The 24798-nt window shown below is 35.5% G+C and overlaps 1 protein-coding gene across 4 annotated transcripts in view; it reads right to left on the bottom strand.

Moving 5' to 3' along the window:
• ARHGEF7 (Rho guanine nucleotide exchange factor 7) overlaps window positions 1-24798 on the bottom strand; it is a 77235-nt gene that overhangs the window by 16858 nt on the left and 35579 nt on the right. For 2 of the 4 annotated variants that reach the window (XM_072412064.1, XM_072412079.1), the window contains exons 7-19: window positions 24368-24462; window positions 23365-23460; window positions 21170-21292; window positions 14668-14806; window positions 13057-13116; window positions 12249-12395; window positions 11462-11548; window positions 10031-10109; window positions 9189-9328; window positions 7330-7554; window positions 5068-5161; window positions 3351-3440; window positions 626-802 (exon numbers count right to left, since the gene is read on the bottom strand). In XM_072412064.1, the coding sequence (XP_072268165.1) occupies window positions 626-802; window positions 3351-3440; window positions 5068-5161; window positions 7330-7554; window positions 9189-9328; window positions 10031-10109; window positions 11462-11548; window positions 12249-12395; window positions 13057-13116; window positions 14668-14806; window positions 21170-21292; window positions 23365-23460; window positions 24368-24462 (1552 nt within the window). Of the gene's footprint in view, window positions 1-625; window positions 803-3350; window positions 3441-5067; window positions 5162-5380; window positions 5708-7329; window positions 7555-9188; window positions 9329-10030; window positions 10110-11461; window positions 11549-12248; window positions 12396-13056; window positions 13117-14667; window positions 14807-21169; window positions 21293-23364; window positions 23461-24367; window positions 24463-24798 lie in introns of those variants that run through there. The other 2 variants (XM_072412072.1, XM_072412087.1) reach the window with 2 other exon arrangements.

Genomic DNA, 24798 nt, shown 5'->3' with positions numbered 1-24798 from the left:
ACAATCTTTTCTGCGTAACTAAGGATTTATGAATTATTTCTATACAAAGTTATATATTCACAAAAAAAATCCCCACAAATCTGTATGGTTTCAATTTCTTTAAATTACAAAAATGCACATAAAATCTATCACTTCAAAAGAAACATCAAAGACAGATTGCTCAATCTGCCAGTGTAAAAAAAATCCTCACATTATGTTACATAAAACCAATATAGGAACTCAATGCAGGCATTGTGAAGAGTGTGAGGTATATTTCCAATGTACACTTTACCTTCGTGAAATGAGTGTGTGTGTATGTATACATGAATGTATGTATGTATGTATGTATGTATGTATGTATGTATACATACATATACACACACACACACACATACATACATACATACATACATACATACAAGCACATACTTTTTTCCTTTTTTGTTCGACTTAAAAAGGAACCTGGATTCACACATATAAAGAACCAGAATGATCTCAGTTTTTAAAACAATCACATTAAAAGGAGACAGAAAACACAAGTAAACATCTAAGAAAAGTAGGTTGTGGTATAACAAGCATTTTGTTAAGAAAAAGAGTTTAGAAGTGCATTAGTTCTGGTGAGAGATATATGAGCAACAGCTCTTACGAGAAGTAGACCCCATTCTGTAACTATGGGCTGTCCATATACTGTCATAGTCAGAGTCTTCGGAGAGGTCTGAAGGCTCCAAACGAGAAAGACTACTGCGACGACCCAAGGAGTCTAGACTTGATTGGTCATCATCAGCCAAGACGTGATTATGCATCAGATCAGTGCCTTGCCATGCTAAGGATGATGTATGGGTGAAATGAAATGGCAAATGGGTAGGCAAATATGAAAGGAAAGAACAAAAAAGGAATAGAACAGGACAGGAAAAAGCCACAACCAAAACAGTAACATGAAACAAAACAAAAAGCAAAAGGAGGGGTGATGGGAAGAGAGGGGAAAAAAAGAAAATATTGTTAAAAAAAGGAGAACAAAGCTTTGCAGATTTCATTAGTTACTTGTTCATGAGAAAAGACAGTTCCAGCAGGAAGAAGCATAGACTATTTTGACGGGTGAATGCATTTTGTAAACTTGCAGTGACTGAGGCTCTGAAATGCATTCTGGGTAAAGGATCATGCCTAGTCTAGGGGGTTCCGTTTCATAATCAAGTTTCTAATGGTTCTTCAGCAGTATGCGTTATAATAGCACGGGAAAGTGCAATGAAACAAGCATTGTTTTTTTAATGATGAATGAACATATAAGATCTTTACTGTAAAAAAGACTTTACTGTAAGTAAGGCAAGCGTTTTATTCACTTTGATGTCAGTATTCCTGTCAGTACAGTTCAGTACAGATAGATGAAAAAGAAAAAAACAATGTACCAATCACTTACACACAGTACTACATATTTCATGATTTAGACAATATCACATACAAAAATATTCATATGTAAATGACTGGTAGATTAAACTGCACGAATATTGAGGAAGATCATATATCTGTCCTTTGTAACAATGTAGAAACAGTGTAATAATGTACCAACCCTTGTCATTGTCTTAGGAAAACAGTGAAATTTGATATGCTAAATGTTCCCCTTCTGCAAACTGGAAGCCATATTTATTGGGGGGGGGGGTAAGGCCATAGCACTATATTGTTACTAAATGCCTTCCTCTACTGTCCATAGGCAATAGACTGATTGTGTTACTTGCTTCATAGCTGATCTGCAAGCTGGCACTTTTGGCAATTTCCAATTAGGAAAAAGCATGAATGCTAATATGATTTGAATTTAATGTTTTTGAGAGAACTACTGTAAGAAGGTGGCACCAGAAACAGGTGTAACAGGTTGAAAAGACATCTCAGCCATCAAGGAGCAGGATCAAAGGTATAAAACATGAAGGGTAGAAGCATAATGGAAAAGCTTGAATTAAATATGGACGCTTTTTTTTCTGTGGCTGACAAAATTATTAGTCAAACTTAAAAACAGCATATGCAAAGCACATAGAAAAGCTGTTTAAGGCGGTGACAGTTAAGCAAATCAGAGGGCAGTAGTGACATAAGAGACAGTACTGTATATGAAAATCTAATGAAGTGGGATCCATTTCCCTAACAGTATCACAACAGACATCTCTGCTTACCTGCTGCAAAACAGTACTGAAAAACAAACACTTCCATCCTACCAGCCATAAGAAATAAACAGATGTGTTTAAAACACTTACCACTGAGTCTTTAAGAATGGTACTGTACAAGTTATATATACATTTATGTAGGAAGATTTATTCACATGAAATACCCCCTCCCCCCATCCCAAAAACAACAAGTCACCCTTTAAGCCATCCTCTCTCTCTAATCGCATCTCATCATCCTGACATAACCCTAATCACCATCCTCTAATCTTTCCTCTCAAACCCTTGCATCACTATGCAAGTCCTTCCTCTTTCTTGGTTCAACTAATCCCTCTAGCTACTGAGTTTTTGGACCAAATCACCCTAGAGTTTACCTACCTGATCTATCGAGATCTATTATTCTTGACCTGATTCACAGTTATACCCTCCACACTCCTCTCTTGCATATAAAGCCATCATTTTACAATATGCATTCTTGTGCATTATAGTAACCTTCGTATATCTCCCACTCTTCTGTCCTAAACATGCTGGCTGTAACATACTTTCCAAAAACGGTGAGCCTTTTCTTTCCTTCACATACTACCCACTAGAAATAGTCGTTTCCTATTTTTTGGAATCCTGAACCATATCTGTTCTGGAAAGGGCACACTTTGCTAGACAAGGAATAAAAATACATGCATATCAAATAAAATCAATATACTATATTTATTCAACACAAAATGGGCAACAGTTATTTATAAAACATGGCATGTGTATTATGATCTTGACAGTTCATGATTAGCAAATTTGGGGGATTTCAATGCATCATAAGTGTAATATCATCTGTAGCACAGTGGTCAAAAAACGTAGGCCAGGCTCCTATAATTTGCTGTGGATGCTGGTGTCAATTTAGGTTAAAATAATCAAATTATTGTTGCAAAATTAAACTTTAAAACATGAAAAAATGTATCAGTCTTAATAGGTAGAGCAAAATGTGGAAGAGTTTTCTCAGCTGCTATTTTATTTCAGTAATATACTTACACACAAATCCACACATGAGCTCACATTATCAAGAAGCTGTAATTATTTTTTTAAGCAATCAAATTTTACAGTACAACAATCCTTAATAATTTAAATAAAACCAAAAAGCAAACAGAACACCACAGCAAGTAACACTGTAAAATACAAAATGTTAGATCACATCTAAAGTTTCACCTGACAAGTAAGCGAGACAAAAATAACACTTACTGGAATTTAAGGTTTGGCGTGTTTTGGCACTTGTACAATAGGCTTCAATAACCTTTAATATCTGGGCATCTTCTTCTAGTGCTGCTGTGCCTGATAAACACAAATCCTTTTTAGCAAAATAATATATTCATTTTACAGATAGACTCTCTAAAATACTTTAGCACTTTGTACTTTTAAAGAAATTTTTAAGGAAATTACTGGGTACGCAAAATACAGGAGACACTGCTAGATTAACCCTGGAGAAAGATAGCACAAAAATGGTATGGTAATACATTTTCTCCCACCTGTTTGCATGAGTTTCCTCTGGACATGGTGGTTCCCTTTTCACAACTGGTCTTGAACAAATGGTAGGGAGATTGGACTGTGGAAGCCCCTAAGGAACATCAGGGCTGATATCGGACGAGAATCTGGCATGTGTACAGCGCTCGTCGTCCGTCATTTATGGATCCGTCCTGGCGGATCCATGGAGGATGAATGATTGTAATGGAAGTTAAGGAAAGAGCAGAGGGGGGGCATTCCGTTGGTATCACCCCCTTCCCTCTCTATAGAGCAAAACGGCGCTGTATATACAGTGCTTGTTCATTCATCGTTCAGTCTTTTGTCGGAATTTTTGAACATGTGTACGCAGCCTTTGGCCTCATGACATTTCCAGATAAAGTATTTAAGATTACTTTATCTTAAGGAGACATAAGGTTTAAAGAACCATTGTCAATAAATGGTAAAACTATTAGCGGCTATGGAAGTATGACTCCTTGAACAGATGGCATTTGTATAAGCCTACATCAAGTAAACAGTTGGGTGATTCAGTCTCTTCAAGTGTTGGATCTGCCAGACAACATTTTGTTCTCCAGAAATACATAAGTAAAAAGGAGAAAAAAAACTCCAACTGCCTTGCCACAAGACAACAAACAGATTTTCTTGGAATTTCCTGGAGTTTTACCTGTGTATACGGTCAAAGCCCAATTCTCTGCTGTTACTCCCTGACAACACAGGGCTTTAAGCCCATTTAGCCTTACTACCAACTGGCAGGACTTGCAGAGGTCTACACCTCACAGTTGCAGGGCACCGTTCTACTTTAGGATTGAGGATTTCTATTTTTCTAAGTTAGAATGTAGTTTTGGCTGGTGTGGGGTTCTATCAAGCTAACAGACAAACCATAAATGGTTCCCTGGACAAAACAAGGATTATTTTTTAAGCATCCTTCTGTGATAACAAACAGGTCAAGCTTTCTTGATTACAATACACAAACTGCTTTGTCTGTCAGAGTAATCTATATATCTCTGCATTTAATATAATAAACAAAATAAAATAGTAAAAATGATTTAAAAATTACTCAAGAAAGAATAACTTTCCTCTTAAACACATGAAGTTATCCTATTTAGCCTCTTGCCCTGATCTAAATTAAATCCCCCCCGATGCATACTGGTTACTGCCACTCCACTGTTTATATTGGGTACTGTCTTAGCCTCACCTGAGGATTACAGCCCCATAGGCTTACATGGCTTCCCAACATATGTCCCAAGGCATGTAAATGTGAAGAAAGTCCCATTAAATTTGAAGCAGTAAAACACAGGTGCAACCAGGACAGGACTGTGGCCCAACAAGTATGCACCTGAGGAAGAGTTGGGATGGGTTAGTTCAGGTCAGGGCTAATTAGGTTGACTGCTGAACATGGGTCAATACGAAGGTTCTTTCAAAAGTCAATCCAAAAACTTACTTTTTCTGAGTGCAAATTCTTCATCAGATGGTTTCCTTTCAGGCTTACGCTTAGGAAGTAATTTTTTCATTGTTTTGGGACTTTTACTGAGATCCTGTTAAAAACAAAACTGTTTGAAACATCTTAACAAAAAAACACCTCACATGAGCCCTCCTTATAAGCTTTAGAATATTCAGGTATACACAGACTAGAAGGCTAAAACAATGATGGTGGTGAATGAAACACAGAATTTTTTCTTCTGCTTAACCTCTTTAGCCACCAAGAGCATTGTGAGTAAGTGTTAGAAGGTATACTACAATGAGTCAGCTACACAAAGGCAGCCTCATGCTCACTGGGGTTTGGTGAATACTGCAAGTGATGGATAAGCACAAAGATAGCATATCAAATTCAAGGATAAATTTAATTCAACTATTAAGGAATAAAGGTAGGAGAGATGAGGAGTGAGGGTCTTTATTAGGGATGGGGCTTGACACATTTTGTTTACCATATGTGGAAAACAAGTTGTCTTTTCAGACAGGGAGGAGACCTCTGTAAAGGTGATATAGTCACAGTGTGCAGAGATATACTCTACAGCATAACATGCCATTCCAAAGGGGACAAAGGTAGGTTTACCCCTTACCTTAAGAATACAAGACATCCTCTAATTCAGAGGGAAACAAAGAAACAAAAACAAAACAATGAACACGTTGGCTGGCAGCTACTGAAGGTATTTATTCTTTTATGTAAATCACAGTCACAATTCAAGTAGTAAAAGGATACATTTATTCAGATCCCTTCCCAAAGGGAAAACAACATGGGTCACTATATAAGGACTTCCCTTCTTTTCATGTTCTGGTGACAACTCAAAATTTTGGATTAATCCTCCTGTACAGTACTGTCAAGAATGACTACTGGATAAATAAATTCTGAATCGATCACTTTCCCACTTTATCAAAACTTAAACAGTTTGGGGTTTGGAATTTTTTAATTTTATGTTTATAATTTATTGAAAAAGGACGCACCGGGTTTAAAAGACAACTTTAAACAATACTAGGTTGGGGTGGAGTGTAAATGCTTATACCACCCCAGAATGACCAGTCACAGTTGTGAAATTCCTATGCCACAGCTCCACCGAATACATTATTGCTTTCTATTTAGTTTAAAAATATTTGAATAATGTTCAAAAAAATGTTTTCTTTAGGCACACAGCTGCTGGTAATGCATCCAAGTCCTGATAATACTTGGCTGTTACTACCCCAGCCAGAAAGAACCTTCTAAAGCTGTTTAGGAATTCTATTAATATCATTAGCAGTACGACCATAAAATGTATAGTAATGTACATATGTCATCTTATCAATATAAATTACATTTGACAATTACAGTTTACAGGTGGTGTATACTATGGGAAAGGTACTGCAAGGTTTCTTTGAGCAACCAGGGAAGCATATTTAGGCTAATCTTTTAGCTTGTTGAAAGCAAGGAGTTGACCAATTTTGGTTACTACGTCAGTACCTATAGGCAGCATAATGGCTCAAAGGTTAGCACTTTGCCCTTTCCAGCATTAGATCCCAGGTTTGAATCAGACAGGACACTATGTGCATGGAATTTACAGGTTCTCCTTGTGTTTGAATGGGTTTTCTCCCACATTCCAAAAACATGCAATTAGGTTAATTTGCCACCCCCGGACTATACCTTGGACTGTGGTAATGACATAGGATATTGATGGAGATATTAGATTGTAAGCCCCTTTGAGGGACAGCTAGTGACATGGCCCTACACTGAAAAAATTATTGTTTAGTTTTGAAGAATCCAATCAAATAGCTATACTACCAGCAAATAAATCCTCCTAATCAGTTATCAGATGAAAGTATAAAAAGAACCCTTTAACATTCACTAATGTTACATAAAGTGTAAATTCAGGGAAGAGTAAAATAAGCAAAAACTCAAAAACATTCATCCAGACAGCTTTGAGATAAATAAAATCCAGTCAACCATTTCAGCTGTGTACTATCATGTTAACTACATAACTTCTGATCAACTGAGTAGTTACAGACAGGTAATCTAGGTAGATGCAGAAAAAGAAGCTGAAATGTCACATTCATGTGCAGTGTTGGTAGAGGCTGTGACTCAATACTGGCAAAGACAACTACAAGTCATTTTACAGGCTACAGTTTTCACCTATGTATTTAGCTGTCATTTTGCATTGACAAAGAGTCAATGACAGGTGGTCTTCATAAAGCTGAAAGTTTTTTTAACCCTTTTTTTACTCCTATTTTTTCTTACCTCTTTGTAACAGAGTGCTGCAGATGGTCGGAGTGGAGGGGCAGGGCGCAAGCAACTCAAGCTCCAAGGTTTTGATGTTTTTGGTGGTTCAAGTGGACTCCAGCTGATGGTACTGTGCGGCGTTCCATGGTGCGAGAGGTGTGGCAGTGTGTGATATGCAGGGGTGTGAGGTGCTGGCTTGAAGTCTGAATGCTTACTTGATGGGGTAACTGGATGAGAGGGAAGCTGGATACAAAAAAAAAAAAAAAATTTAGAAACAAGTGCTTAATGGGCTGAAAAAAAAAAAAAAAAAAAATTTAGAAACAAGTGCTTAATGGGCTGAAAAAAAATTTAGCTGTCTGTAAAAAAAAAAAAAGAAGTTTAATATCCTAACTATGCCTAATATCCTAACTATATTGGATGATTTATGATCAGTGACAACACCTACCAACTGGAAGAGCTAAAGAAGTGGGTGAAGAAAGGACAAGCTCAAATTGCATAGAAAAAGGTTAGGATTAATGAAAAATTTCCACCACCTTACTGGATGTACTTGGGTTTTGATGCATGGTATCTAATACTTTGTAGCATGGACAGCATTGTAATACTGAAATAATTCTGAACACCAGGTTTTGACCTATTAGAATGGACACATGTAAATGTAACCTTTTCTCTGTGGATTAACAAATACAATATGTTAAATGTTAATGTTCACCCAGAATTGAGTTAACAAAGAAAAGATCACTAAGCATGCGTTTAACCAAAATGTAATACCATTAAATATAATGTCAATATATTTCTGATAATTATAAGAACTTTATTTTCTCTTTGAAAAACAAATCTATTCTAATATTTAGACTGTTTTAGGCTAAAAGAACCCTGATCTCACATTGTGGTCTGCAAGCAGACATCAACAGTTAAAAAAACCAACCTAAGGTTGAGCATTCACATGCACAGGATACACAGCAGTAGAGCGTTGCTCAGAGAATACCAGATGCCTGCCATTACATACAGTACATCTTTCAGGATAAAGAAAGGAAGTTTGTAGTTGAAGCAGAATTATGCACACAATTAAAAAAATACATACAATGTAATAAAGTTATTCTAGGAACTCTAATTTGGCAACTATTGCTTTTCTAACCATGACAGTTACACGGTCAAACTTGATGGTCTCTTCCACTGGCTAAATTTGAAGAAAATAGCTGTGCAAGCACATTTCAGCCATAAACCAGATCTTCTTTCCAGCACTTTGTTTCTTTACACTTGTATATAAACTTATCAGTCTAACTGGTACTAGAATTTGCTGTGTTTAATTTGTTTGCTTACTTGGATTTATTGATTTACTAGCCCATCTTAGACAAGACTATCCACATGGTGACAACACTGTGTAATTTTAATTCAAAATAAAAAGTGGTGTCATCTTGTTAAAGAAAGTATAATAAAATGGTTTGATATGTGTTGCTCCTGTCAGTAGATCCATGTTATAAAGGAGATTTAGAGAAACACTTTACGGGTTGAGGTTTTGAGGTTGGGGTGCACCTCAACAACATTTCAGAATGCCAGACTACAATTAAAAATGCACATTGCTTGTTTAGAAGCTCTGTGTGTGCCCAGGTTTTTTGAACACACATTTTTTCATATAAAGATTTTTAAACCTACTGTGTGCATAGACATTGAAAATGGGTTCTACAATAAAAGCGAAGGAAATAAAAGAGAAGGAAAAAAAACTGAAAATACAAAGAAATAACATCTGGAACTAAACATTTGGTGCATAACTTAAGGTAAGTGCACAATCACTGCTGTTTTACACAATTATAATAAACACAGGATAACAGTTTAGAAAGATACAGTGATATTTTAGAAGGTTAAAGGGGGTTGCTTACAGTATGACAGGGCACAGAGTGAGGCTTTATTGTGGGATTGGTCATAGAGGTAAACTTAGTTTGTCGGTGTAGATGGTCCACCCATTCCAGTAGATCTTGCTGATTATTACATGACACAATTATCCTTTCAATCATGTTACCTACAAATAAAGGGAAAACATTTAAAGTTTTCAGATATAGCAAAAAAAACATTATTCTACCCAAGATGATCAAAAATGCTTCAAAAGAGGCTTGCATACCTTACCTGTTATACCTATCTTATCTCAGTCTGACATACGTGTTGGCCCTGTAGGCTATTACAAAATGTCCTAGAAACATACCTGTCTGTCCTAGTTCATTGCATTATTGGGCGTTATATAATGTGCAAATGTTGCTTCATTGTGTTAAGGCAGCCGAATTCAAAAAAACAAGCTACTAATGTACCAGCAGAACACACACAAACCAAAACGTCCCATGAACTAACATTTTTGCATTGCAGTGCATAGTAGAACATTACCATGAACCCTGTTGTGTTGCCAATGCATCTCTGTTGATTAATGCGTTGAGGTGCAATTCACAAGGGATAGAACCGCAACAAACGTAACATGCACAAACATGTGTTAAGTTAAAGTGCATTTCTGCAATGCACAGGAATCAGCAGGACACATGTGAAAATTTCCTAGGTCTTGATTTTATTAAACAACTGTACAGCGAGGTAATATACTAAACAATTTAAACAAGTATGATAACGGTATTATCATCCACAGCTAAGAAGTTATTAGCATGAAATGAAGACCTTTTCAATTTACAAATTTCACAAATTTTAAGGGGATTTGCTTAAATAACAAAGAGTAAAAAGTTACCAGAAATTTCATAGGCATTCTTATGATTTTCATTATCTTCCAACTTTGTGATGCATGTTCCTGTTAGAGGAAGTTTGCCCTGGGGGAAAGAAAATTAACTTTACACTACAGAAAATTCCATCTATCAGTTAAACCTATTTATTTGCGCCAAATGACTCTGCACCTTCCCTTTAAGACAAAATTCAGGCTTGGTGATTGACTACCCCTGCATTATTGGAAAAGTATAGCTAGCTTTATAAACTTACTGTAAATTGAACCTGTTAGTTTGTATAGGAAAACACAGGCACACTTTAAAATCTAACAGAGGATTAGTAAAAATCAGATCTTCTACTTTTTGTTTATTTAGTGTGGGACTTACTCCAAGGAAAGAGGTGTGTGCTTGACCAGAAAAAAACATTGTTTTACCATTGTGCAGTGGTTAGAAGAGTGGTGGTAGGGGTTAGGGCCCTTTAGGTCTGATCCCATGGAAGTTACTGTACAACTGCTAAAAATGTAACGCTGGCCCTGGGTGAAAGGCGGAAGAAAAGTGTACTGTAAATCACTGCTTACTGCATATGGGGTGACTAAAATGTGCAAGAGATTTAGAACTAGAATTTTGTTTTAGATTATATGAATGCCTGTGTGTGAGCCATTTGGTGCACAGATGCCAGAAGAATGCACTTTAGGAAGAAGGCAGGCCAGCAAAAGAGTGACAAATGATCTACTGCGAACATCTTGGTGCCAGAAAGGGTGGGACAGTTTCAGAGGTCTGGTTAAACCAATGCCTGGTCAGGTTAGTACCGCTTTGGCCGCAACAAAGAAAACCTACACTTCCACAATCCAAGTGTATTGGGCAATTTGCACAAGCAACAAAGTGGCACAGATGTGGAGAGAGGAGGATTAGAGCTACATCATTAAGAATAATAATCCTAAAATCCTTATTTTACAAAATACAACATTTAGTTCTTATAATACAAGTAGCCATTGAGCACACAATATTAGAGTCTATAGGGTCTATTTGTCAGTTACACAACTTTCAACCTCCTTTCATACAGTTTTCAAATAGGAAAATGTACGATTGTGGGGTAAAAGTTGCATATTGTTAGTGAAAACATGAAAAATTTATACTCCACACCAAGTAATTGTTTAAGCATGCTCAAACATTCCCGGGGTTTGGGTGCCACTAACAAATATGGCTGCAAGATTTTAGTGTCACCACAACATCAGACCAACACAAATCATGTTTCTAAAGCCCAACTATAAAGATTCATGTGATGTTTTAGAATGCTAAACAGGCCAATCATAATTCAAAGCTAGCCATTTCAAGGAACAGTCACTGCAGGTAGATTAAAAATAAGCAGTAAACTTCTGGCAATAGTGAAATTAAAAGCCTTACGTCAATTCATCAAATTGAATTACTTTAACAGGCAAGAAGTACAAACCTCTACATACCTGATAGATAAAACCGCTCATTCTTGGGCTTGCAGACAGCATTAATAACACATTGGGAAAGAGTAGAAGATACCGTTCATTCTTCTCCTGGTAGATGAATTGAAAACAAGACAGTATGTTATTTCTTATCAATATATTAACAACACTTTAACAATATTTAACAACAACAATCTTACATACCAGCACAAGCAGCTCTAGGTGTGTGCAAGTGGTACCAAAAGTCTATGGAGGCGGCAAACTGCCTTTGAATGCTACATGTAATGTTGAGAAAACTCAAACCAAGCAACCATTAACATTTCTTTGCATTTAAACTGTCCGAATAATTTCACCTAAGTTTTAGATATTAATACTACGATAATACATTTTTGGTATGAATCTACAGAATTATAGGGTGGCAGCTATTATGATTTCCTTTTTAATAATGTCAGAATACAAAATTTGAATAATGGATGCTGAGCCTCCACGTCATTTATTAAATGTGGCTATCAACAGTTGGCGTATTTAATTCTCAAATACACAGCTGGAGTGTAGTTCATGCCACAACCAAAACAAAGCACAATACACTAAAAGTGAGAAGCATGGAAAGAATTTAAAGACATTTTTTGCCTTACCTAACAGATGCTTTGCACTATATAAATTGTAGTACCAGTAAATACTTGAATTAAAACATTTAAAGCTAAGTTAATAGGATTAAATGTAATAATAGTCCAGTTTACAAAAATAATCTTTAAAACAGAAAAAAATGTAAATTTAAATTTTAAGGGTCTTAATTAGGTTCAATAGTTACCTCATTTCCTGCACATTGTATCAATACTTGTGACATATAAAGAACAGTGCCTAGTGTCTTGATATCTTCCCCTTCCCAGCCACGAATAGCTTCATTCAGAATCTGAAGTTCCAACTCCTTTCTTTTCCTCACTTCTTGGCACTGTGCCTGAAAGCATAAAACTTTTGAGTCAAAATTCATGCTCACAATCGCATTCCATATTACCAGATATAGTTCTGGTAACTGCAAATATACAATATGGGTTTACTGAAGTAAAAATTAAGAATTCTCAAGTTTGGATCAAGGAAACCAATTCAATAACTAGTTAATAGGAGCATATACCTCTTTCCAATAATGTAGCAGTTTTGGATATTTTTAAAACATATGAATGGATAGGATTCAATATGGTACATCAAGGGAAATCCCTGATGGAAAAGTGATATATTCCTAAAGAAGTCCATGTACAGTCATGATAAAAAAGAAAGTACACCATCTTTATTCAATGGTTGTGTGTATCAGAACGTAATTAAAAAATGTTTGCTAACTGTAACTCATCACAAGATCTAGCCCATTTGCTGGATGCAGGTTCAAAGCTCTTGAGAGTTGTATTGAAGCATGGCCCTGTGATATTTTCAGGAAGCCCTAAACAGGTCCTGTTTATTACCAATTTTAAAAATTCCCATACCTTTTCCTCAGTATGTGTGCAAAACAATGTTCCAAAAATGATCAGGCAAATTCACAAATACAAAAGGTATTATGTTGGATACAACCATCGTCAGAATACCAGGATTAACAGAAAGGAATTCAAACAACCACAAATGGTAATTACCGACAGGTTCTTGAAAGCAGTCATTGATTTCTGTATGTCCGGTCTATCTGGGTGATAATCCTAAAATGGAAAGACTCCAGTCAGTTCTCCTCAAATCTTTGAAAAGATTTTATAAAAATATTTTACATTTAGAAACAAAATGTAAAAAAGCTTTTGGAACTTTTGAAATGACTCTGTTTCGCCCCTTCCCGGCCACACCTCCATTAATGACTGGTGCTAGGTATGGGCTTGTTTTTGTAAAAGAAATCTACATAGGTTAATTTACATAGATCAGTGGACAACTTACATTAGTATGGAAGCTCTAGTGTCCACACATGACCTGAGTATACCACAGTTATCCTATCTATTACCCACTTTTCCCACCATTTTAAAACAACAAAGAGGAAAGTGGTTGGATATCCCAGCACCGCTTTAAAACAAAACGTGGGTTTAGCAGGTTCTAGCATTGGAACCACCTGCTGTCAGTACAAATCAGACAGACTTTAAGCCCTGGAGCTAAAAACTATTAAGTCTTGGGCTTGTATTTTCTGATCTTGGCACAGAGTGCCCCATATGCCTTTCCACCGATAGTTTATTTGTGAACACAAGTTTTACAGTCATGTGCTTTTGTCTGCAAGTGCACTAATGTGGATAAAATCTCCTTAACCAGCTTTTTATTGTTAATTCTAACAAAATTGAAGAATTATGTGGCCAAATATTTTATAAGCACAAATCAGCTAAACAAACATTAATACAGTGCATTTAGCATTAGCTTTAGAATTTTTTTATCAGTCAGACAGAACATTGTATACTACTGTGTTTCCCTGAAAATAAGACCTACCCCAAAAGTAAGCCCTAGCATGCTAATCATGCAAGGGTGAAATATAAGCCCTCCCCCGAAAGTAAGCCCTATTGGCTTCTTCGGAGGGTGTGGTCACGTGGTACACGGAGGGATACCAAGAGGAAGGAGGGAGCAGAGAGAGAGAGAGCAGGAGATTTCAAAAGCACTGGAGCAAGGGGTGAAGAAATCGCAGGGTTAATTAACCTACAGTACTCTGGTGTGACACTAGCAGAGGTTGGTGTATTTTGTTTTGCTTTTACTCAGATTTAACATGTAACTCTATGAGTCACATGTTCATTGTCAGCACATTTTCTTGTTATGTTGCACTTGTTTGCTTATGAAGCTGTGTTTCTTTTCATTACTCATTTATGTCAATTCTTATTCATGACTTCTTGTATATAACAGAAGAAATCTGTGATTTTGACAGGTCAGAGGTAACACAGAGGTATCTTTCTGTAGTAATATTGGTTACAGGTTTTGGTAAATACAGATTTTTGTACATGAATAAATATAGATTTTTTGTGAGAAAAAAAAGACATCCCCTGAAAATAAGCCCTAATGAGATTTTCAGAGGTAAAATAAATATAAGACACTGTCTTATTTTTGGGGAAACACGGTATTAGCCAGTAATACTGTTGCATTTTTTCTTTGATCGTAGCAGTGAATAATGTCAGGGGCAGCAGTTTAACAACGGTGGAATTGCAAAATGGAGATCCTTTTATTCATTACTGCAGAGTAAAAAAACTTCAGCTAATCTGATGTTACAAAAAAATAAAAATTGCATGTAATACCTCCATATGTCGTTCTAACTCTTTAAGTAATGTTGGATATTTGTCCAGGCGCATAAATGGCTTACTCAGACCAGTCGTTAACACAAGAATACCAGGACTGTTGGCACCTTTCATCTCCATGAATTCCCCAAGCTCTTCACTAAAATTATAGATAGAGAAGAAAAATATTAAAATATTTGTCAGCACAGGTTACAAACACTCTGTCATTCTCTCTTTTAAAGCAGTTTCATTTTTCTGAATACTTCCTTTCAATTTATTGTAAATCTGCAGAAAAAATGTCATTTTCCTATGATCAATTAAAAACAACAAAACATCAAATTACTTCAATGCATCTTAATAAAATACAGCAAGGAAGGACACCTCAAACTCACCTAAAATTCAAAGGTTATATGTATCAAGAAATAATTTTAAAAATCATCTAGTCTTTAGCAGTGTCTAGTTTTTTTAATCTCATATCAAGTGTTAAAACACACAGCAGACTTCACCATATTATTTATTTACCAAAAAAAGAAATCAAAATTGAGTATCCATGTGACAAGAACCCCCATGATTAATTAGTTGCAGATCCACCTTTAGTAGCAATAACTTGAATTAATAGTTATCTTTTTGACTTTTTTAGGTTTCTCACATGGCTGTGGAAGAATTATGCCCCACAAAATATTGCTTTAGTTTATGAAGATCTTTGTTTATGCACAGCGACTTTAAGATTCCAGCACAGCATATTTTAATCGGGTGGAGGTCTGGACTTCTTTTTCAACTATTCTGTTGTAAATTTGCAGGTGTGCTTGGGATCATTATCCTGCTCTATATCACCCAATTTCACCCAAGCTGTAGCTGTGTTTTTTAAAGAAACACTATTTTTGTTATAGTAAAAGCTAATTAGCTAAACAGGGATTTTCAACAAAACCTATACCCATTCAGACATAGCAGCTAAAATAACATATTAGATCATGTACAAAATAGCAGTTTAGTAAATGCAGATCAGCAGCATGAAAAATTTACTGCTTTAAAGTGTGATGCTGTGTGAACAACAACATTGCTAGCTCCCAATGCCGCCATAGCACAAGAAGTCCTAGACTTCAGCAAGCAGTACAGCCCACAGACTTCCGAATCATCTTAACAAAGGGCCTTCACATGCAGAAGCCTGGATTGCAGGACTGGTCAGAACAGAAAATAAACAAGATAAAAAACATCTTTTGATTTAGATAGAATGTAAAGTCCGTGTATGTTTAATAAATAAAACACACCGACAATCCATACGTTGCAAATCATCCTATAGATTACATTAAATATTGCTTAATGCATTTTGACAACTAGTCAGGTGGGAAACACTGCCCTATAACAAAGTGCCAGAACAAGGTGCTTCAATACAGCATTACCAGATATTTTAATAAAATTTAATAAAAAGATTAGGAATTATTTTTGATATTACATGAAGGTTAAGATGTAAATTTTAAAATAGGTGATTGGGTTACATACTACTCTTTAGGTTAGATTTGTCAACCAGGAATAATTTAGGCACTTCTGTGATACTGCACCAGTTACCAAACTATTTTTTAATGTTATTGCAATTTTTAATTGTTATTTAATGTAATTATTAATTGTTTTTGTTAATAAGTGTTTTTACTACTTTGTATATTAATACAAATGTTTGCTTTTTTTTTGTTCAGTAAGAGATATGTGTCTATTTTGGAAGCATTTCATTTTTTGTTAAACAGAGGGAAGCAAGATATGTGGACAAAGCAGCATCCATAAACCAAGAGCTTGAGGCACTAATTGGTAAGACTTTCTAATAAAGTAGTATGTATTAGGAAAATCCACCACTACCGTGCAAGCAGAAGTATTAGTACTCTGTTGGCACCATTTTATCAGTTTGCAAACGTTTACTGAATAAAGCTACATACATGTCAGGTGATTCCCGCCCGATAATCACCACAGGGCTGATATCAAGAATATGGCGTGTGTACAGCGCTCGTCCGACGTCATTCATAGATCCTCCCTGGTGTGAAGAGGAGAGAGCGCAGCGGGGTGCCGTTCTCTGTTCTGTATGTACAGCACTCATTCATGCATCATTTAGTCTTTTGTCATTGGAAAGGATCATGAATCTAACGCATGTACGTAGCCTAAGGCTGTAGATTGTGTATACACATTACCTTTTAGTAGAAGAACATGCCAAGTATACTATGATGGTATTGTGGAATCTTTTGTAAGTGAAGCAAGTAGTAGGAGGAAGGAAATTGAAATCAATGTCTAAAAGCAAAGGGGAAATTACAGATTCCCCAGTGTGTTGATTGGGTATTGAGTATAAATTTCAAGTCGCACCACAAAAGGACAAAATATTCTTTCTTGATTTTGATTCTTGTAAAAAATGCCAGACTATCTCCTTTGTAACTAGCTTGCAGACAATGCAATATATGGATGCAAAACATGGAAAAAAGTACACATGTAACAAGCAAACCACCTACAAAAAAAGGAAAAGTTCCTTTGACCACCATAGAGAATTTTGTCAGCAATTCCATTTTTTTGCATCACCACAAAGAATGGTCTAATTATGATAATATTTCAGCCGATAATTACTGATGTCAGGAAGGTGCAGCTGTGCTCCGTCACCCGTTTATTTAAAAATGTGTCTTTGGTTTAACTACCATTTGTGCTTTAACTTTCATAGACCTAAAATGCATATCAGTTCTTTAACAAGTCAGGTAATAGTGTAACTATGATGGGTCTGATGGGCTATGCTCTCCAGCTCCTGCAAGTCTAATCTGCTACAACTGATCCATTTACTTACAAATAACCTACAATTTTGCCCAATACATTTGGTGTTAAACCAACAGTTTGTTTAGCACAGCTGACAGGAAGTGTGTAACACACAAAATAAAGGAAAAATATAAGGACAATACTTTGTACAGTACCATACACACAGCAGTATAATTCATCTTTTTGGAAACCTATTTGAATCCAGCTCACAGTTTATGATTAGAAAATTTGTTGGTGAAAATAAAATAGGTGGGTGAACATGCAAGATTGTTAAAGGAAAATAAACTGACATCTGTGCTATTTCTGCACAATAATTGGTTTTAATACAATTAATAAATTGCTTTCATAGTTGTACAAGTTTTTGCACATACCTACAAAGTCCATTATATTAGCAATTTACAAATTTTCTTTAAATTTATTTCAAGGCTATGCAGGCTTCATGAAATATTTGTTGTAAATGTGTATTAGTGAAGGTATGGATTACTCAACAACCGTATGCCATCACAGTTGAAAACACATAAGTAGATAAATTGATCAGAAGAACACAGCACATTAGCCTGGGAATGACTCCCAGAAGACATGATGTAGGATAAGGACATCTGTTATTCCAGGGGCAAGAGAAGGCCTTACACAAAGTAAATGTGTTAAGCAACTTGCACAAAATAATTTTACACAAATTTTATGTACAACTCACACTTTTGAAGCCGACTGCTGCTTGTAGTAGATGGAGCAGGAACTTTCAGAGCTAACAGGCCTCAGGATGGCACACAAGCACCGCATTGTACAGAGAGAACCAACGCACAATGCTGCAACAGAATATGAGCAGTTTGTTTTGTGTCCTGATAGAAGGCTGGGGCTCCTTTCTCTAGAATCTGATGGGAGGATGACATCACCTCTCCAGCACAAGCTTGGGGAAGGCAGCGAGCAGGAGACACAAAGAATTCTCTGCCTTGCTTATCCATGCTCCAGTTACTCCACAAACATGCTGTGCAATTAACTCACTACACATAATATGTATGAAAAGAAGGTAAAACATAGCTTGCCATTCAGGGTCTTATTAACTTTAGCATAAGTGCCAAAAAGATAAGCTATTTTAGTGGTAACCACTTTAACATATAGAAGTAAAGCTTCCTGACAATTATGTGTTGACCCAATAATCATCAGGCAACAGACTTGAATATAAAAATCGACAAAGAATAGATTGTAATATTTACAATAAGATGCCAATTTATTTTTTGTTGCACAGCCTTCCAAATATAAACATTGTAGACATTAAATAGGTGCAGCCTAATAAAAATCAAAATGCAGCATTAACAAATATCAACTGTGTATGATTGCAAATCACATACAGAAAAAACGCTAACATTGGCTGTAATATGAGCACTATTACTTTGACAAGCATTGGCCAATACCTCCAATTTTCCAACCCTGTATTCAATCATCCAAAATAAAAAAGATGATTGGGAAAATGTGAATGCCGAATACCAAGAAGCAACTGGGGACTGATATAGATGTCCCAAAGTGCCCCAGTATCCTCATTTACTGTAGCATACTGTAATGCAAATTGATTTGTGCCCCTTAAAGCTGCAGGGAGTTCAACTACATCCCTATAATACTGGCGAGGGAAGAGCCTGAATCACCAGACCTCTAAAATCTAATCCCTTTCTCTTTGACCCCTAGACCTAGCAAATTAATTATATTTGCTTTCTGAAATTTTCTTTTTTATTATGGATACACAGATTTGATTGTAACTAATACATTTTAATGCGTTTTTTTTTTTTTTCTTTTTTTTTTTTTCAATGTTCATTTCTAAATCATAAAATATTCCTAAACCACTTTGGGAAAAAATGAGAATAATACGACTTGTGATAGACAACTAGATCACAACCACTGTTTGAGAAGGTGGAATGTAAAAGAATATTGTTAAGAGAGATTGGAAAGCATTTACCTAGCCTGATGTCACAATACCCGAGTGTTACATATTTAGGGTTTTTCTAACAACATATGTACTTCCCAGATACTTTGATATTGTTTGCACAGCATAAATTTACATTTATAATGTAAAAGAATTATAAATACAGTGGGGTTTCAAATGTCAGACCCCCACTACATATTTTTTCATATTTTTTTGATTCACTTATTTACAGAGATCAAAATCCGGTCTATAGATATCTACTGTTTGCAATCATAAGTAATACACATTCATTCATTAGGGTCATTAAAGGGGGCTTAAGTAATAAAACTTCTTCAGCACTATAAAAAATAGCAATAAATTAGAATAGTTCAAAAGAACTTTAAATTAACCATTTTTAATATATAACACACATCATCTCTGGTATGTAAGGGGCCTAGACATGTATCTCCATATAGCTTTATAACCAAATATGTGAAGTTGCAGATCTATGGCACTGACCCTATTAACTGCTAGTCTCAGGAAATTGGGAGAGAAATTTAGTTATGCCGCTACTGTACTGCTCACTGTTGCTTGCTTGGGACTCTGAGACAAAGAAACAAAGACATAACTATATCAATGCCTGCCTTCACACAGAGACACTGTATAGAACAAGGAATGATTTGCCAGGGTGTCTAGTTTTTAACCCTCCTTTTTAATTTTGAGGACAGCTACTAAAATAAATTTTGTCCTAAATATTAGTAATGAAAACATTGACAAAAACAACCTTTTGTTCAGAAAAAAAAATGTATTTTCTTTAACTTTTACATCAGTGCAGGGGTCTTTCATTTGCAGCAAATTACTGCTTTGCAGATTTTTGGTATTTTAGCTATTGGGCTTTAACCTCCCCAGCAGTAACCCCGAGTGTGACTCGAGGTAGAAAAAAAGATGGTAGGAGCGGTAACCCCGAGTCACACTTGGGGTAGGTAAACCTATGGGAAAGATAGTAAATACTGCGCTTACCCGATCCACCGACGTTGTTCTTCCATGTTCCTGGCGACGTCGGTACGAGCAGTTGTTCAGTTCAGGGCGGGGCGAGAAATTCGAAACCGTTTGTATTGCATTCAATACAAAATAACTGTACTGAATGCAATACAGTGGATTTTTTATGTGTAAAAGCATTACATTGTTTTTTATGAACATTTATTTTACAGTATATTATAAAAGTATAATATTTAATTTTTTACATTTTTTAAATTTTTTAAATGAAAAAATAAAATACTTTTTTTGTTTAATTTATTATTTTTACATGATTTTGTGTTTCAAACTTTATTATACTCAAACTATTATACTGTAAAAAAAAAAAAAATTCACAAAAAACAAATGTACCCCTTTTAGACATATTAAACCGGAGAGAAATGAACCGCTCAGGAGGTTAAATATTTTCAGGAGACCATTTAGCCCAGCTTTTCCTAGCTCTTCCCAAAGAACAGTCAAATTTATAGGGCACTGCCACCCAAGGAAAAACGATTTGTTTGGTTTTCTAAAAAATCACGATAACAGGTTTAAGATGTACCACAGATTACAAAGGCCTCTGCAATAGCCAATTACGAAAAAATGACTGCTGAAACTGGGACTTTGTGAGCACAGGAGAATATAAAAATATTAAGCAGTCATACCAAGTATAAATAATGATTTGAACACACATGCAAGTATGGTATTTCTATTGCATTTAAAATTTTAGTCTCAAGCACAGTTTCTGCTCTACCAGAAGGTAGATTAAAAATACACTTCTAATAAAATACACCTTTCAATTTCAGTGTGATCAAAAAACATGTTTATATCAAGCCTTACCTATGTTGTGTGAGGATATTTACAGCTGATGGGTGATTGGCACAATAAGCCATATAAAGATTCTTCATCTTCGGCATGAGGTTCATAAAGCATCCTCCAACTCGCTGCTGACCTTCAGGCAATCTAAAGTGAAAGTCCAATATGAGTAATATTATTACACAGATTAAAACAATGTTTCATAGCAATTTGTTGAATTTGCAGGTATTAGGCAAAGAAGTTGCACAAAGACCAATACTAGCCATTTTAAATAGCTTTTAATCATACACAAAGGCAACCTATCATCAACAGTTCGTAAATTTTTTTATCTTTACAGGAGGAATAATGGAAGGTTACATTAACCTAGTCATCTTTGTGCTAAGTGGTTAAGAGTGTATGAAGTCACTTGCGAGTTGATTTTAAGTTTAGCCAGCATAAAAGGGTGGATTAAGATTTAGAGTTAAGGGTCTGGTTAACAGACTGGGCTTAGAGATATAATGACTATACAGTCAATTATATTTTTTTAGGGGTATAATTATTACATATTATATTTGCACTAAAATCCACATTTTCCCCGTTTCATTTAGATGATTAACAGCATCCTTAAAAAAAGGCAATATTCTACTAGAACTATCAATTGTATAACTCTAAATCCAATGTATTAGGAATTTCCACAGTTCAGTAAGTATGCCCATGGAAATAAGTGACACGAGATTACAAAGCCAGATGACTGTCAGACAACCACTAGTATTAAGAAGGAAGACAATTGTTTTAAATTGTGCCATGTCTATTCTAAATACTATGTAAAGTCACTGCAAATTCTCAGTTAAGGTCTACTGGCTTCAATTATGTGAAACTACTTAGATGCTGACTTAGTGGTCACAGGCTGCCGAATTCGGAAACTTACTGGTAAAATAATTCAACATCCACAATATGTAAAACATTTTTCTGGGAAAAAAAAGGTTTATACTCAGGGAAAACTTTTTATTCTCCTAGTTTTTAACAAGGATTAGCAAGTTCATCAGGTTTCCATAGCAGTCTACATCTAGGCTGGGAAGACCACTATTTCTGCCCTGATAACTACTGTTCCCTGTATCTTTGAAATATAAACTTTTATATGAGTAGGGAACCTGTTCTGGCGTCAGATCTCATGTCAAGTATGCACAAGATCCAACAGAGATTCTAAAGCACCATCAACCAATACTTTTTTTTTAGATTTCAGCTATATACAACTTTAAAGTTAAAAAAATGTTACTAAAGTTAAGTAAAAGTTACTAAAAAACTAAGTAATGCTAAAATAATTTTTTCAAACACCAGTGTTGAAGCTTTATAAAGGTAGCAATATGGAAGTAAAGAATTACATTTACATTGCAAACACCAGGCAACAAATGTATACTAGACAGGCAACACAACTCAACACAACACAACACAACACACACTATGCATGGGCACATAATTTTTTATACAAACAAAAAAGAAGTCCAAGAAAAATGCTGAGACACAATTTCTGTGTTATATATAACTTACTGTGAAAAAACCCAGGCTTCAACCACATAATACGCTTTTTCAAAAAATGCAAATTAACCAAATGCAACTTGGTCACATACAAAGTGAGACCCTTACAATCATGGTGCACAATGTACTCCAATGTATACTGATCATTAGCATAGCCTGTTTTTGGATGGCTTTATTCACAGCTGCAGTAGAAAACTTGTTACATTTGCTGTGTGGATTTCATGGTCAAGTCACACATAAAATGATTACAATCATAAAGGAGTTCCAAAATAATTTGTCACAGAACAGAGTGTGTGCTGTGCACAACATGAACAGGGACAGCTCTCTAATGTTTTTTGTGGTTTAAACTAAAGTTTTCATTCTATAGCGCAAAATACATCTGTTGCTAGGGGGTTCCTTGATCAATGAGGAATATGTGTTTGTATTTAGCTAACACCAATTATATTTTGTGTATTTGGCCAGCAATATACCAGGCATTCTTTCCGTTGAATACCATATCTGCACTGTAATGTACTGTGTGTAAGCTGTAGATAAAATGATTATAGAAGGGGTTCACTAAAGACCTGAAAGTTATTTCAAGGGTACCCTATTTTATTAAGGTTGAGAAAGGCTGCTTTAGAAGAACTAAGCCAAACCCTAAGTTTTCCTACTGAAACTAGCACATGGTTCACTTGGCACAGATAAAAAATAAATAAAAAACATACTTGGTACATTCTTCCAGTGACTGAACCAACATCTGCTGGAAGGTGCAAATGTCCTCCAGATTTCCCATCAAGTAAGAGATACTAGTTGGACTAAGCCTTAAAGAAAAAGAAAAATACACAAACATCATTGCATTGGAGAACATATATACATAGGAGAAGTATAATTATGTATTATTGTAAAGCTTGTTATATATTTTCAGCTGGGGTACAATCTTTATTGATGCAGAGGTTCTCCAGGAGGTAGGAAGAGAAAAGAGAGAAAAAAAAAAAGCGTAAAATGGGAGAGATCCGTATAATTATTACATTTGGAAAATATGACTGCTATTCCAGGTAGAATATTCACATCTGAGAGGTTAGAGAATGCTCATTCTGATTTCTCAGCTTGTGGAAAATATACACTGACCAGTTACTTTATTAGGTAAGCCTTGTTAGTATTGGGTAGGGCCCCCTTTTGACTTCATAGCTAAAATATTTTTCATGGAATAGATTGAACAAGATATTGGAAACATTCCAGTATCAACAACAACACAGGGATTTTGGGTTATATTGACATGATAACTGTTTGCTGCACACTTGAAAATATGCACTTATGAGGTTCTGACTGGTTTTTGTGGAGCAGAAATAAATTCCTATTTTTATAGACCTTGATCAAAAAGCCTAATATTAGTTCAAATTCCTTAATTAAAAAAACAAAGTTAAAACCAAAATGTAAAACTGGAACGAAAAATTTAGGAGGCAAATTTAATGCAAAATGAAGAAAAATATTACCAATGGATTTGTAAACGGGCCTTACATTACATAGTTGTCATTACAAAGGAGATTGTACTATACAGCGTATAGTCAGCTTCAGTTATTTTTAAGTAGGTAAAACAATTTGAGATAAATTTATTTGAAGTATTCCACTCCATATACAATTTAGTATAGTAAAGCGTAAAAAGAAAAATAATTTATTCAACACCTACAACTTTAACCTAAGCAAAAGGTTATAGATCAGAAATCTTACCGTTCGCTGGATTGTAAATGGCGAAGGTAATTAGATAACAAAGTCTGGATCTCCTTGGAGTATTCATTCTCAGTTTCTAAAATGTTTTGTAGCACCTACAAAAATCAAAATAGATTTATTAGATGTGTCAAAAAATCATGTTAAGGTTATCACTTGACAAAAGTGGTATATCAATTTTTTTTTTACTTTCACTGTGTAAAAATGCTAATAGATTCTGCATGCATTTTACTATGCCACATGTAAGAGGTTTTCCATCCTGTCCTCTAGTCAGGATCCACACACACAGTTCTAGTTTCCTTGCCATGTTGATCTGTCAATTTTGTTGCTGAGAATGATCACAAAAGTTTGTTTCCAGTGACAAAAATTGCAGGTGTGTACACAGCCCAAGACATCGCTGCAGAATCAAGAAGTAAGGTGACAGCTCTTTGGCC

The sequence above is a fragment of the Pyxicephalus adspersus genome, chromosome 1 (genome assembly GCF_032062135.1).
Source record: "Pyxicephalus adspersus chromosome 1, UCB_Pads_2.0, whole genome shotgun sequence".
Lineage (NCBI taxonomy): Eukaryota > Metazoa > Chordata > Amphibia > Anura > Pyxicephalidae > Pyxicephalus > Pyxicephalus adspersus.
This window is presented reverse-complemented; position numbering and strand designations above follow the sequence as displayed.